The sequence below is a fragment of the Antennarius striatus genome, chromosome 22, assembly GCF_040054535.1.
Source record: "Antennarius striatus isolate MH-2024 chromosome 22, ASM4005453v1, whole genome shotgun sequence".
NCBI lineage: Eukaryota > Metazoa > Chordata > Actinopteri > Lophiiformes > Antennariidae > Antennarius > Antennarius striatus.
Genome location: NC_090797.1, coordinates 5,931,106 through 5,947,058, shown reverse-complemented (window position 1 = coordinate 5,947,058; position 15,953 = coordinate 5,931,106). Strand labels below are relative to the sequence as shown.

At 40.2% G+C, this 15,953-nt stretch overlaps 1 protein-coding gene across 1 annotated transcript in view; it reads right to left on the bottom strand.

Annotated features, from left to right (window-relative positions):
* Positions 1–15,953, bottom strand: part of snd1 (staphylococcal nuclease and tudor domain containing 1) — a 144,914-nt gene that overhangs the window by 37,534 nt on the left and 91,427 nt on the right. Inside the window, exon 17 of the mRNA XM_068306401.1 lies at positions 15,321–15,509. Coding sequence (XP_068162502.1) covers positions 15,321–15,509 — 189 coding nt within the window. The remainder of the gene's footprint in view (positions 1–15,320; positions 15,510–15,953) is intronic.

The window sequence follows — 15,953 nt, the reverse complement described above, 5'->3', positions numbered from 1 at the left end:
TACTGTCAGTTAAAACCTCAGAGCAGATAAATGGTCCCACACAACTTGACTGACTGACATCGAGGCTACCAGGATTGATCCATTTTGTTTTGTTGACTGCATGCAACACAACATACCAAAGGTCATGTTGTAGATCCTAAGAGAAAACCTACAACAACCATTATTTATTGTCGGGGAGAGAGAAAAAAAAAGTTTTTATTGATCTCAACTGGACAGTTAGGTGACTGACAGGTGTCAGGGTGGCTCGATTGCTTTTGTACAGTTAAGTGTAAAGACATCAACCCAGTAGTGTCCACTGGCTCTAAAATACCCGCTTCCAAGGTTAAGAGGGGTTGTTGATGGTACATTAACCCTGGTCGCTCACCTTGTCATGAAGTAAAACCGGCATCTGTACAAGTGGAAGGAAAACTGATTTACAGGCTCTGTGCGTCTCTGCCGTCCTCATATTTAGACTTAATGCATGGCAGCCTTGCACCATAAAATATATAGACCTGGCTAAGCGCACACAAACATGTATGTGCACAGAAGCACGATTGTGGCCTTGGGAAAAATTGGTCCTGGTTGAGCTACGATACAGCAGAAACCTGCTCCCTGCCACATTGGGCTAATACAACCTGATGGCTGATAGGTCTGCAAGGCCACACATTGTGATGCTGTAGAAAAAATATATGTAAGATGCACACATGTCTCTATGACAGAGTTGTAAATAAAAAAATAAAAAAAAATCGTACAACAGCAGCATATCACTTTCTGGAGAAGCAACTAGTTCGACACATCAAACACAAAACATATATAAATTTTGTAGCTGTAATAAAATGTAAGTTCATTCTTAAAAACTGTGTTGTGAGGGTTTCTCACTGGGAAAAAAAAAACAATAAATAAAAAAAATATATATATGGGTTCCGTCTGAGGCTAGACTCTCAGGAACACAACTCTTGGATACATTGCTCACCACTGGAACGTAATCAGTCTTAATCCTCTTGAATAACAAAGAAAAAAAATACAAAAAATAGGTGCACACTTTCGCGTCTCAAGCCAAAGAGTGCGGCGAGAGTAGGAGGCGGATGAAGGGACGAGTCTCTTGGATGCGGTTACTTAGGAGCTAAATTATGCATTAAAACTGCACAGGTGGCACGGGACAGGATTTTTCGGGAGGAGGGGAGGCCGCAAAGCAGCTGTGGATGTCATAACAGAAACGGGAGAGAAAGCAAAGGAGAGCGACAGCAGAAGAGCGAAAGAAGATACCCCTTAGCTTCATATCACAGCCAGCAGACGTTCTACCATCACAGAGGTAGCAGGAAGGCAGTGGGGCGACTCAACCCCAGCTTATGCAGCTAATATGCCCGCCATCCTTTAACTGCCACACATATACATACACACACACACACACACACACACACACAACAGTTTTCGCCTTTAAAACATCTTGAAGGGAATTTTTCCAAAATTTTAACTGCTGTGAATTCATCAACATAAGACGTGTGTGTTGTGGTGGAGCTGAGAATTTTGTATGGCTATTAGCCTGTGTGGATATTAATCTATGAAGCATATTTTAAGAGCCGATGTTAGAAGAAAGAATCAACAAATATGAAAAACACATAAATCAAATATATAAAATGAGCTAAAAACATCTAAAGTATAAAAATTACACGCATCTAACGCACCTGACAAATCTTGGTGTATGCGTGTGAGAATTAAACAAAGATGGGCATGTTGTATCCATAGAAACAGCAAGTGTGGGAGTATATTTAATTGGACATTACACTCACATACAAACTTACACCTGTGTTTCTGTCCTCACTGGCACCACCCAGCTCAGCTGGTGTGGAAAACCAGAAGCTTTAGCATACAAACCAGGCACTGCTCACACAACACACACACACACGCACACGCACACGCACACACACACACACACACACACACACACACTCCCCAGAGGCTGTCAATCTGGCATATGGAGTCTTATGTCAAGTGTGGTGGTGTTTTCTTTAAATTTTTTTTTTTTTTTTTTTCGCATACAGTATCTGCAGCCGTTAAAAGCTGATCAAGCCGAGCAAAATGCCGTCAGAGCAAAACAAAACCAGCACTGGGGAATAAGCGCTCAATTAGAGCGGACCAGCTGCAAGAGTGAGGGCAACATGATATAAATAATCTGTCTTGAAATATCATTGATGGGGACGCAGGGGGAAAAAAATGAAACGGGGCAAAAACAGTTATCACACTGGAGCCAGGACAACACTTAAATCACGTAACATCATAATGGTTAAAAAAGACTTGGTGCTGCTAAGAAGAGAGATGATCTAGGTTTGTTTGAACTGTGTTTGATTGCCTACACTGATTGCCTGCTTTCATGTGTGCTTGCATGCCAGATGCCTCCCCCCCCATCCTTTACATTCATTCTGGGTCATTTCCAACTACAGCACGTGTGTGAGCCACCATATGTGTCTTTTGATAAACATGCCAACTTGACCGAACACAAATGAGTAAAGTGGGCCCAAGTCATTCAGCGCACAACAAATTTAGCTCAATCTCAGTCCCTTTTACGTTCTATTCATCCTTGTAGTGGTCAATCAAAATAACATTATAAAATCAAGCTGATTACTGTCCAACACAGGCTGCTCTCAGTCTGATCACTGGAAAATTCCCTGGAGCTTTGAGTGAAAACCGAAAAGAAGGTAGAAAGAAAAGCACTGGTATCAAGTACAACATTTAAAAAAACAGGAATTACCTGAATATTTGTGTGTAAGTTTGCAATTCAAAGATAATTAATCAATTTTTTTAATTAACAGGACATTCTGTACCAGGTTGCAGTAGTGTTGCCATGACAACTGATTTTCCAAAGTTACCCCTACCCTTTTTTTCCTCTGTAATTTTTTTTTCTCTCTAATCATACCTTCCAGTCTACTATTCCTCCCACTCTATTTACATTGTTCATCAATAAAGAAGCAAAATTATGGGGTTGCAAAAAGGCTGGAGCAACAAAGAGATGGAGGGGACTGAGGAAACAGAAGTGATGGAGGATGGCAGAGAGTGAGAGAAAGGCTAATATGGATCCGGTAATTCCAATGAGCGGTGGCAGAAAACATGAAGAACTAGAAACAAAAAAGGGAGGGAAAGGGAGAGATGTAGAGACAGGAAAGGTGGCAATTTCAATTACAGCGCCCAGAACCCTTTGAATCCATAAGCGCATCTCACAATTTGTAGAACGGTTCCAAGGTCTCTTGTGAAAATCAGAGTTCCAGGTTGTGAGCCAGCGCTACGAAGCAGCATTTTTTTTGGCAGCATTGAACCAGGACACAAAACCAATTTGATGTGGTGACAAATGTGTGAAACTGGCACCATTGCAACAATCCTAAAACTTAGAACATTGGATGAAGCTATTCTGAGTCTGAGTTGCACACATGAAGCTACATTTAAAAGTGACGCATGTGAACAGATAAACAATGCTTGGGTAAAACTTAATACTGGCACATAGTAGAGGAAGTAGAGGAAATTAGAAGAAGGGAAAGTGATACGGCAGGAAAAAGACAAACTAAGAAACGGAGAGAAGGATGATGAGGGTGCCTGACTGAACAGTGGGAATCAGAAGCAGAGTGATGACGAGATCCTGTTTACGTAACTCTCTCTCCCTGAGGCATGAGAGAGGAAGACAGAAACTCTGAAAAATGCACAAAACACACTCACAAACCTAGCAGAGTGGTCCCATTCTCTAGATTTAGAGTGTTTTCTGCAGGCTAGCCAACTCGGAGACTGAAACAGCAAAAGTGAACTGACCTGAATCTCAAGAGATTCCATTATAAAGTCTTTTTAAATCTTGATCTTTACACAAATTGTATTATTTCTGCTACCTCACTTGCCCTCTTAGTTAACCCTTTATTTTGTCTGAAAAGATTAAACGGGTCAGTCTCGTCTCTGATGGTAAATTATGGTCCAATATGGTAAAAATAAAATAGAAATTAAAACAGCAATCAAGGGTCTGAAAGCATTTTAGAACTCAACCAGAATCACAGGAACCTATTTTTTTCTTGGAAAGTGTAATGATCCAACAAAACCCCTTAAAACGCTAATAAAAAAAAAGCACTTGACAGGTGTGATTGTCTGCAGTCAGGTTGATATGTAGCTGTACAGTACCACAGCACTTTTAATCAGGGTAATTCCAGTGCTTCATCAGTTTATATATCACACACACACACACACACACACACACACACACACACACACACACACACACACACACACACACTATAGAAATTTACTCAAAAGCAGTTATTCAGACAACAGAGATCTTAACTATGTCTAAGGGGAAAAAATCTTTCAAATAAATTAGTAGAAAAAAACAATCAATGAATCATTGCACTTTGCATTCTCCTCACATACTGAAATCATTAATGAGCATGAGAGGAAAGCGAGGAATAATAAATAGGACCCTAATTCAGGGCTTAAACTGGGAAAAGGGCAGCGATGAGAGGGTTGGAAAGAGAAAGAAGTTGAATTAAAGATTAGATGAGGAGGGAAAAAATAAAGATGGAGATGACTGGCAGTAGGCCATGGTACAAAAACAGATAAACAAGAGGAAGAGTTTGTTTCTAAACCAAGTTAATGTGTGAGCAAAGATACTAAAGAGAACTGATGAGGCATTAGCATTTATAATGGTCATAAACAGCTACTCATTCATTCTAGCTTTGAGTAGACTGTCTCAACCTGGATGACGCCATAGGAGCCTGTATAGTTTTAAAGTAAAAGCAGCAGCAACGCCATAATTACACATACTAATCCATGTTTGAAAAGGTCAGATGGGTCATTAGAATCAGTAGGTGACAACAGCCCAGTGGAGCCATGGTGAAAAGGTCTGATCCTCATGTCCTGGAACAAATAAAACTGGAACTGATTATATCGGCCATATTTGAGCTACAAACCAACAGAGGAAACATTTAAATGCTGCCCCCAAGAAACAAATATTTAGCATTTCATTTGACAGCAGAGAAACGCAAAGGGAAGCGACGAGGCAGGGAGGGAAAATGTAAGGGAGGGCTATTTCACAGCCGACCCATATTAAATCGAGTTAAGTGTGGCTCCAAGCAGGTGCCCTAAAAAATGTCAAAGTGTGTGTTAATGACTATAACTTGCGTGTCTCTTATTTTTAGTGCAAACACATAGTTGTCTTTCTTCCCTTGATTAAACAGGGATGAATAGAGAGGACACCTGGAGCAGGGTACAAAGTGTGCACACTTGATGTTTTCACAGCATCTGCCTGATGACTACAAAAATAAATAAATGTCAGTTATCTGCAGGGGAAAATGTCATCGCTGTTGCTACCCATAATGGATGTGCACATGGGTGGTGTGGCCAACACATCATGGTAGAGTGTTCAGTATAAAATGCTGCAAGGTTACAGGAAGGTCATGGATGAAAGTGCATTCAAGTCTAATGAATCCTTTATGAAGTATTTATAAAACCACACTATAGATGGAGATGATTAGTTAATAAAGTATAGTAAAGGTTAAAAAAAGGGAGAGGAGTGATATTCCACATGAATATTTTTAAGGATGGTTGTTTGTATTCCATCCATTCACTCTACTGGAGGAAGGACTAGTCCACAACAAACCGAAGTGGGAAAAGACTCTATAGTGTCCCAGGAGGGTCAAACTAGGAATAAAAAGAGAAAATAATCATTTAGTTCAACTCCAGCCAGTCCTAGTCTCACAACATTTTCTTCACACTCACTTTTATCAATGGCAGTGATTGAGAAATTGGGGCAGTAGAAGGAAAAAACAAACAAAAAGGGAAGCCCCAAGATATAAGAGATGAGGAAAGCGAAGGGAGGCAGGCAAGCAGACCTAGGGGTTGGTGTTTTCTCTCATGGGTGGCAGAGCTCAGCATGTGTTAATCAGCCATAATGCAATGCACTATGTCATATCGCATTATGTCCTGTACCAGCCTTTCACCTCCTTTTCATTCTTGTTAGTCCACTCTCTCCTCTCTTGGCCTCAGCCCATCCATCCCCAAAGCGCAGTGAAGGACTGGGTGGGGTGTGTGTGTGAGGGGATGACTGCTTGTGTTTTTCTCTACTGATGAACCACAAAGCAGCCCCGGAGGACCTATACTAAGCGCCTGCAAGAATCCTGTGCATAATTGGAGAGGGAAAAAAAGTGCTATGCCAAGGACAAACAAACAGCTGTATATAAAAAAAATAAACAGTGCACACGATATGAACATTTATAAAGACATACACAAGCAAAAAATGAAGTTTGGACAAGGTCATATGTAAACTGCTGAACTTCAGAGCCGCATGAGCTAAACAAATAAGGTCTACTTCCTGTTTTTACGCTTCATCAAGTAGAATATTTCATCTGAGTGTGTGTTCCTCAGGATTGTCCTGATGTCCTTGTGGCTGGATGCATTTTTCAGAGGACATTTTCAAAGTCAGCATGTAATTCTGCAACTCATGTGAATGTATAATTCAGCACAGAAGGTAAGACTGCAGATACGGACTTGCCTCATTGACTGCGTCGTAGTCTATCTGTTTTTTCAAAATTTCTTACTCATCAAAAAGAGTTTGCAAGCGTCGTCTAGCAGGTCACCGATATATGCGCAAATATTCACCCTGTGTGTCAAAAGAAGAAGAAAGCAGATAAAAATGGAAGGAATGTTTTGAATGAGCTTTCTGGAAACTGAAGAGGAGATGACAGACTGCTGACTTTGCAGATCGGAACTGAAAAAAAAGATGGACAAAGACAGCAAAAAGAGAACTGTGGGTTGACATATACCTACCGCACACATCACTGGGTCCACTGATCTTATTCTGCATCTCTACACCTCAGGGCATAGAGGGGCCAGTTTGCCATAGAAGGCAAGGCAGGGGGTGTGCGTCACAGGACAGCATGCCTCCGTATGTCTGCATCTGCACTGCCAGTGTGTACATGCTCAAAGTGTGTTGGAGTAAGCAAGAAAGAGACATGGTGTGTGCACATGTGGATCCTCCCTCCATCTGGGACCACGTTTGTGTGTGCCAGGATATGTAAGAGCACACTGAGAATCATTATGTAATCCAACAGCCTTATGGAAAAGCCTCCATCAGCTCTTTGGATTTTAGTAGGTGGTTTAGTTTGTGCGCACCGAGCTTGAGAAGTTAGACGACGGTGGGAGAAAATTCACATATGTGGACACTGTGTGCAGATACAAATGCTAAGACATGTTGCATACCAACAAAATGAGGTCTGGGAATTTGTGACATATAACAGAATGTATAGTCCTCTACATCATTTCCACAGACTAGAGGTGTCACTTGGGTCACTTTTCCCATTGCGGCGGCCCTACAGGCACTAATGTACCCTTGCTGCGATCCTACTGTCCTTTCACTCTTGCCCAAAAAAAAAAAGGAAAACAAAAACCTACAAACCTTCATCTTGTTTCTCTATTGACACGCCGGAAACGGGGCGAAGTTTCTCGCTGTGGATGTGTTGATGATTTCCAGCATAGGTCTGAATTCCCTCAAGTCACACATCTACATAGGTGTAAGGCTATCTCGACAGTTTTATTATTGTTCCTGTGTCTAAAAGTGGATTATTCCATGAAAAACAAACCATAAAGTTTTTAAATATTTGAAACGTAACACGGTAAACCAGTGCTAAGTAATAACCCTCTTTGTGGTATCACAGTTTAGCTAATAAAATGCTTCAGGCATATTCATTAGTTTGCTAAAGTAACCATCTGACACATCTACAGCACAAGCCAACTGTTCATTGGCTCGTGCTGTAGAGACAATACACTGCATTATGCTCTGATTTCTAATGATGAAGACAAGCATGAATCATCAACAGTACCAGCGGTAGGAGAAGTCAATTGCGTCAGCTGTGCTACCTGTGTCAGTGCTCCACAATGTTACAACAGTAGTTCAGTGATCCAAAAGTTACTTGACTGATGATTGCTGCTGTGCTGCACTGTGTAATAAAACACACACTATATCAAAACAGCAGCCAGAACAGTATAAATAGACTGCCAACAGTTGAGGTGATGTACCGTATAGTTTCAGTCACTTATCTCTTTAAGGGCAAAAAAATGCAAATCACCTGCAATTCTCCTAGCCTTCCGTCTCTGAGGTAGTCCATCAAAATGATACCATTAGAAATATGATTTTTTTTTTAATGGATCTGATGCCTATTCTGTTAAAATATGTTGTGAAAAAAAAAGGGGTCACAGGGTCAGAACAACGATAAGCGATAACTAACATGCCATAAATTCCGGACTATAAACCACAGCTTTTTTCATAAACTTTGAAACCTCTGCTTTGAACAATGATATGGCTAATGTCTAGATTAGTGGGCTAATGGCCTCCCGGGGGCACTCTATCAGGAAGTGCAAGGGAGAGAAAGATGGGTTGAAGAGATAGTGTGGAGAAGACAACGCTACCGTAGTTTGATTGTGTATTGAACAGTTTAATCACCATGTACACCCGTGCATGATGGAAAACACTCGAAGATTGTAAGAAGCTTTTTCTTTTAAAATTTAGTTGATGCGACTTATATTCTGGTGTTCTCAACCGTCCAAAATTTATGGCAATGATAAATGACAGAAACAAAATTTCAATATTTGATCTAATGTCATACATGAACAAGGACAATGTATTATTCAACCAGGTTCATATTATGTCCACATAACTGTTTGTTGTTGTGACAGTTATCACAAATCAGCAGTTTTTTATACAACACCTGCATTATGCATGTCTGCAGAATGCACAAAGTATGCATTTTCTCAGATTCTACGAGAGAAGTCCAGGCTTATTAAATTAACATGAGGTATACAGTACTTCAGATGGGCCTAAAAGACCAGACAAAGTGCCTTTTTAATTCCAAGTTTACCCAATTGGAAGACTCACAACAAAAACTGCTTTGAGTTTGTTTCATTTAGCAACTGAAGAAATTCAAACGAGCTGTGAAGGTTTGTGACCAGAAGAATACAGCCAAATAAATATTACACCATGCGAGGAAAAGCTTTTTTTGTTGTTTTGTTTCAACATTCATTCCTGATACCTCTCAAATGAACTTGATGTGTAACCAGTCAAGTTATTAATTACGGTAGTTATCGCCTTGTGATTGCCACAGACATTGTTCCATTTCATAAATCTTGTTAAATCAGAAGTGAAAGAAGACTGGAGTGATAATACAGGTGCATTCAGTTTGACCCAGAATGCTATTAATGCTATAAAAAAAATTTAAAAGGCCTAAGACAATTTGTGTGAGAAAAGTAATAGAAATGATTTAATGTTTGCCAAAAATCTCACTGCAAAGTGAGGACAGGTAGGGACTAAAATCAAAATGGTTCGAGTAAAGTGAGGATAATTGACAGGAGTACCAATGCAATTTGACCAAAAGAGATCCAAATTGTTGAACTAAGTGCAGTCACAGTAAAAAAAAACAGAGTAAAATTTGAGTGGAGATATCACTCAAACCCTCCAGAATAAAAGTCACTAGAATATACTTTAATCTCAAATATTTTCCATAATATACAGTAGCTGTGGTGACTACCACAAGTTATTTCACTATGAGAGACCAAGAAGAAAGAATTTGAAAAGAAAAAAGATTACAACCCTAAAAGCGCTTCAGTGGCCTCAGGGCTTAGGAATGCGCTGAGAATGGAAATAATAAAAAAAGAGCTCTCATCCATGAAAACTTGCTATGGCTACATGTATGTAGCTCAACAAAGAAAAGACTTTTTTGCTGAAAATGAAGAATCAGCATAGCGCATATGTAGCACAAAATGGACGGTATTGTAGAAATAATGTGTCCCCTTGGAGTTTAATTAAAACCACTTTAGGTAAAGCTTAAGGAAACCCTGTAGAATAGTAATGGAAATATTATGACAGTAGGGAAAAATGTCAAAGTCAACTATTTTTCCAGAGTGAAATCAGTCCACTTGAGGTAACCCCCCAGCTTGAACTCGGAAACTATTAGATTTGTTAAAAGCCCAATTATCTTGATTCATCTGTAGCTTCTTCCTGTTTAGGCAGGTGTGTGATGCACTGATTGCTAAGAATACACAGCTTTGATGGGAAGATGCTGTTTTTTTGCATTCTCGTTAGAAAACAGCAAGATATCACTAGATAATCTCCCATAACCACTTCCTGTTAGGAAGCTTTCTTCAATCAGTCCAATTACAGCTTTTACACATGTATGAAAAGACTCAAACAAGGCAGTGGAGGAATTTAATGAAAGGTATTACTTGTATAATGGATGCTATTATTAAACTGACAATCACCAGTAACAAATATAACAAGACGACTCATTCTAAATGTGAAGACATTAACGTCAGTTTCTTTTTGTAATTAGAAAAATTAATTTTCAAGTGATGGCTAGAAGTATATTTTATATGATCACATTGATTTTTAACATTCAAAATCTGACACGTGCGTCCTGAACAGCAAGTGCAATTTGTGCTAAATTTGAAAAAAAAAAAAATATTACTGAGATATTGTATTAAAAAGAATGGGACAGATGGTTGGACAGACTGAAAACCACTAAACAGAATGTCTCTGGCCATGGTTGTCACACAAAGTGGACGGAATGGGAATTTCTAGTTTGGTGTCAAATGTTTGTTTTGTGAGAAAAAGAACCCGACACACAAAAAAAGAGCCGACTACAAGGAACTGAAGTGAAGAAAAGTAACAGAAGTTGTACATAACAACACAATCAGACATGCCCACAATGCTAATCAGCTAATCACAGAAACTCAAGGACTGTGCATTGCTTTGCAAAAGAAAAATGGTTACTCTCAGTCATGTGTTTAGATTTTTGAACAGACCCTTAGGCAAAATCAATGTCAGCTATAGTTGCAACTCTAGATTCATGATTCCACCTTAAATTAAAAAGCTAAAAAAAAAATACAGCACTTAAAGCTTATGACTCTGATGAGTGTTGCTGATGCACAAGTGAAGCATAGGAAGGAATAACATCTACAGATTCAGGATTTATGCATCAGAAGGATTTTTTTTTTCTTTAGAAAAGGATAAGTTAAGAAGGAAGAAACGGTCCTGTTCCATTCAAAACTTGTCAAGAAGCAGAGGGGTACAAGGGCATGACATGAGCATCAGAGAAGATACTCATCCTGTCAAATAAAAGGGATTTAAAGTTGATTAGTTGAAGGAGAAGAAGCGTAAAAAGGAGGAGGAAGGATGAGAAGACTGTGGCCCGTAAAAAAGGTATAAAGATGGAGTGAAGGAAAGGTGCATGGAGTGAAGAAAGGAGGAGGACCCTGGGCATGAAATGTTTTCAACATGGGTTGTCATCCTCTTTTTTGCCTCCACTGTCTCTCCTGCTCCGAGACCCACTGAACTGTTCTAATCTCCTTCAAGGCTGGGTAATTACAGCCAAAAAAGGGAAAACTTCCACCATAGAAACCACGGCCAATTATTGCTTCAGCTCCTCATAATTGGGCATCGCCAATTCATAGCATATCTATTTCCTCTGCGTGTTTACAGCTATCGCGATATATTTCTCTGAAGAAGACATCAACATCAACAACATACAGCCAGAGTTTATGATAGTATTGGATGCCATGAGACCTAAGCTGACCCATTTATTGAGGCTTAGCATTTTAGGAAACTGTTGAAGTGGTGTGGCATTGATTTATCCATCCATTTATCACCTTGTAGACGAGACAATTAAAATTGTCTCGTCTACAGATGCTCATCTGCTTTGCAGGTCACAGGGCTTTTGGCGCCTATCTTGGCTGGCTATGGGTAAATGATAGGGTACATCCTAAATGGGACGCTGGCTCATTGTAAGGCCATAACCCTAGCCCTAACTCAAGCCCACGCAGGTACAGGGAGAACATACAAACTCCACAGAGAAAGCTACTTCCCGTGACACTGTGCTGCTCCACAGGGCAATTTATATTTGTGAGGTGAAAGGTGTATTGTGTACAGTGATTGTAGTCACCTGGAGGCTAACAACTCCAATACATTCTATAGTGACAAAAATGGCACAATGCGAAGTCTGTTCCTGCACTCTTTCAGGGACGTGCACAATAACGTTATTCCCTGAAGCCTTAGTCGAGTAAAGAGGCAGCTCTCCACTGCTGGAGATGTCACCTTAATAACACAGTGTAATACTCTGCCCCCCGCCCCCAATTATTCGCAAAAAAGGAGAACAGTGTTAACTGTTGCTTTCAAAGCACTTGACATTGACATTCATTGATTCAATTAACTATTCATCATACAAAATACTGCACACTGTTTATCTTATCTGACAGTTTCATATTGTATTTCAGGAGATGAAGGACACTACTGAATGGTTTGATACACAATATGCGGGAGAAAATTAACAAAAACAGTGCCCCCCCCCCCTTTTCTATTTTAATTAAATTAATTTTCAATCAAATAATCCAGAAATAGTTTTTAAAAAAATAGGAGAATAACAAAAGGATATTCCTTCCTTGAGTTTAATCAAATGCAGTTAGTTACAGGCGGGCAGCTTGTAACATCTGAATATCACTGGATATCTGTCCATTATATATAAGCCAGACTGCTATAAAAAAAAAAGACATAAGACAAAACATAAATAAAAAAGAAATGGCCCACCCACCCCGTTGCTATACTAAGTCAAAGACACTTGCCACCAAGCCACACAAGGTTTCCTGGAAACTTAAATGACAACACAGCAGCATAGGAACTCTCAAATATCGGAATGAATATCAGAAATGAGTTCTGTCATGTTACAATGACAAAATGTAGTGTTTTTGAGCTTGTGATTTCAGAAACTTATTTTCCTGTCTGGAGGGGCATCCAAGCACACAAAGAGTGCCCGCTAAACTAGATGATAAGTTTAAGTGAGGGAACACAAATGACTTTGCAACAGTAAACTCTTTGCTGAAATGTCAATTTATTTCCTACCATGTCCAGAGTTTGACTAAAAGCTGAATAGTGTAAATGTGAGCAAGAAAAAAATTCTGAATGTTTTGCATGTTCGGAAATTTGGATTTGCAGCAAGGACTGTTCTAAACCAGAGAGCTGCTGATATGCAAGATCAAAACATGCTGATCTCTAGAAAAGGCTCTTCTTCAAACACTTAGAAATACTTCATTTAGAACACAATCACTTTGTCCCACTGGTCTCATTGTAGCAAAAAACTCATTCACTTAACTCACTTGAACTAAGCAGTTTTGGTTCAGGATGCTGCTTCAGAAAAGCCCCTTGTTGTTCTTGGTCTCTACTGAACCACCAACGCAAAGTCTTATTTAATGAGAGTGCATACACAAACCTTACAACTCCGGTTCTTTACAACAACCTTGTTTTCCTTGTGGGGGAACCTGACACAGCAGTACCCACTGATGTCTTCCATATCCGCCGCCGTAGGGACAGTAAAGGGAGGGCAATGAGAAAAGAGGAAGAGAAGGATGATGGGAGGAGTTGTGATCTACCCCACCTAGCCTCAACCTACACACAAAGACCAGCTGCAACTTCAAAAGAGAAAGGCTGAAGAAAAAAAAAAATATTCAAGCTCTCAGCTTTTCTCAAGATGGTCTCCATGGGTTAATTAGAGCACTGAGTCCCACCTCATCTGCCTTCAAGTTGCATGCTATGCATTCACACACACATACAACCAACTGCCCTGTGATCCATCAACACAACACACTCTCTGCTACGCATAACCACACACAAACAAATCAAGCCGTGGTTGATCTGTGCACCGGTGCCTGTGGCGAACTCACATCAAACATAATCACTGTATGTCTATTCTACGCAGGCCCCATTCTGTCGTCTTTCCTCTCCACCCTGTCCGCACTCAGGTTAGCTCAAGTCAAAACCTTGCGGTGAGAGTCAATCTGTCCCGATGCTGCAAAGGGGGTTGGAAACCGGTAGTGAAATTGTCATCAGAGGTGTCGGGTGAGTGCCCTCTTGTTGAACTTAGATTTAACTTGACAGCATCGGTGTGCTCACCTCGCCGGCAAGATTGTTACTGTTATTTTTTTGGAAACGGAATTAAATAAATCTCAGATGTGTAGCATTATCCAAATATTTACCCATTTCTTTATTATATTAAGAGAAGGTAAAGAAATTGTTTATCTCTGCAAAAAGATGGAAAGCCAAGAGCAAGCTAGACAAGCAGAAACACAATGACTGTGAACATGACAGATTCAGAGAAGGGAAAAGGACGAAAGCACTTTCTTGGCTCCTGCGATACATCAAATTTATATGGAGAGCGGAGGCATTTGTGTCTCCTTAAGGATCCAAATAGATGGAAGCGAATTGAAGGGAGATAATGGAGAAAGACCAAGCAAGAAACAGGGTAAAAGAAATAAGTTACATAGATAGAAAGAAAGAGGACAATGATGACAGCTGGCCAGGCACTTCATGCATCTGGCAGGGGGGGTGACTCATGGAGCCGTAATGAAAAAGCAGGGCCAGATCGGGATCAGTGTGAGAGAGGCCTCCATCCATCAAACGACTCCCATTGAGGAAAGGAAGCTTCAATGATAATGTTAAATATGCAGCTATTCTACAGCCCAGATGGAACATTTTCACATTATTGTAGCTTTGAATAAAGGATTTCCTGTATATTCCATACAATGGTGCACAAAATGATATTGATTCAATTGGGTGCAATGCCCACATACTGTATTCTGCTCCACCTTCACAGAGATGCAATCTTTCTGGTGTGATAAAAAAAGGAAAAAGAAAAATCTCAGTTTAACATCAGAGGAAGTCAAATCTCATGGCAACACCTGTGCTACTAGGCTGTCAGGCTGGTAGGGGAGGACAGGATATGCCTTAACAGGGGCAGTGTGATGAGGTTTGTAAGAGAGAAGAGCAAGTGTGTGGTTGGGACAATAGCTGTGAGCGTGGAGGAATGTGTTTGTGCGTTTCTGTATCGGAACAAATGGCTTTTGTTGTTTTCTCTACGGAGTTCTGAAGGATGTGCATGCCCACCGTCTGCATTGCAGACTAAAAAAAATTCTGTCGTTGAAGATGTAAGGCAGCAAAGTGGCCATATGGCCGACCAGGAAGGAGATGATTTATCCAAATTATGGCTCTTTTTTATGCAGTACTGACAAGCTAAGACTTAGGAGACCCACAGATCTGGGGTGATAATAATTCGACAACAGCGGGTTGCAGTCAGGAATTCTAATACTAAATGTCACTCACCAAATACTAAAGAACTCCTTTCATGAATCTGGATGCGGGATGAATCTGAAAAAGCGATTTCAGGCTAATTTTGATGCTTTATGAAGACGGGTTTCAGTTGATTGAGACTGCGGTCATCACTCTCATACTATAAAAGTATGTAGAGTGGTCGCGACTCGTGTAACACCTAATGGAGACCTACCTTCTCTTTCCTCTGTCGGGATGCCTCTTCTGCTGAAACTAAGGTTTTGTAGTAGGCGCTTCGCTCGGCTGTAAAGTGGACTTTGGATAGAGAGTTTTCCACCAGCGCCACTGACAGATTTACACCCTCGATGTGCAGCCAGCCAATGAAGTTCCCTGCTTTGTCCATGCTCTCCACTTCAACTTCCACCTGAAAAAGAAGCATAAGGGGAGGGAGGAGACAAGAGGTCCTGTTAATGCTTTGCATAAGAGACTGCATTTGACATTTCTTCACAGTGAAGTCACATCGTAAGGGGTGTCCAGTGAGGAGACTTCCACCATAATAAATACTCTGAACATTGTCGTTCTGCTTTTTTATGAAGTAAATCTTTTCCAATTAGTGATACCCAAGTTGCAACTTAACAACTGAGGGCACTGGAATATGTAACCCTGCTGACAACGGAGGAAACATCTCACAATTCCCATGACGGACTATAACTGAATTCTGCCTATTCAGGCTAATTATCTATTCATTGCATTTTGTCTCATAAGTGATGGATGACCACGAAAAGAAGGAGATAAAAAACAAAACGCTCAAAAAAATTATATATTTTTTTCCTTCTCTAAAGCTTTAGTCAGCGAGAAAGTGAGAGGG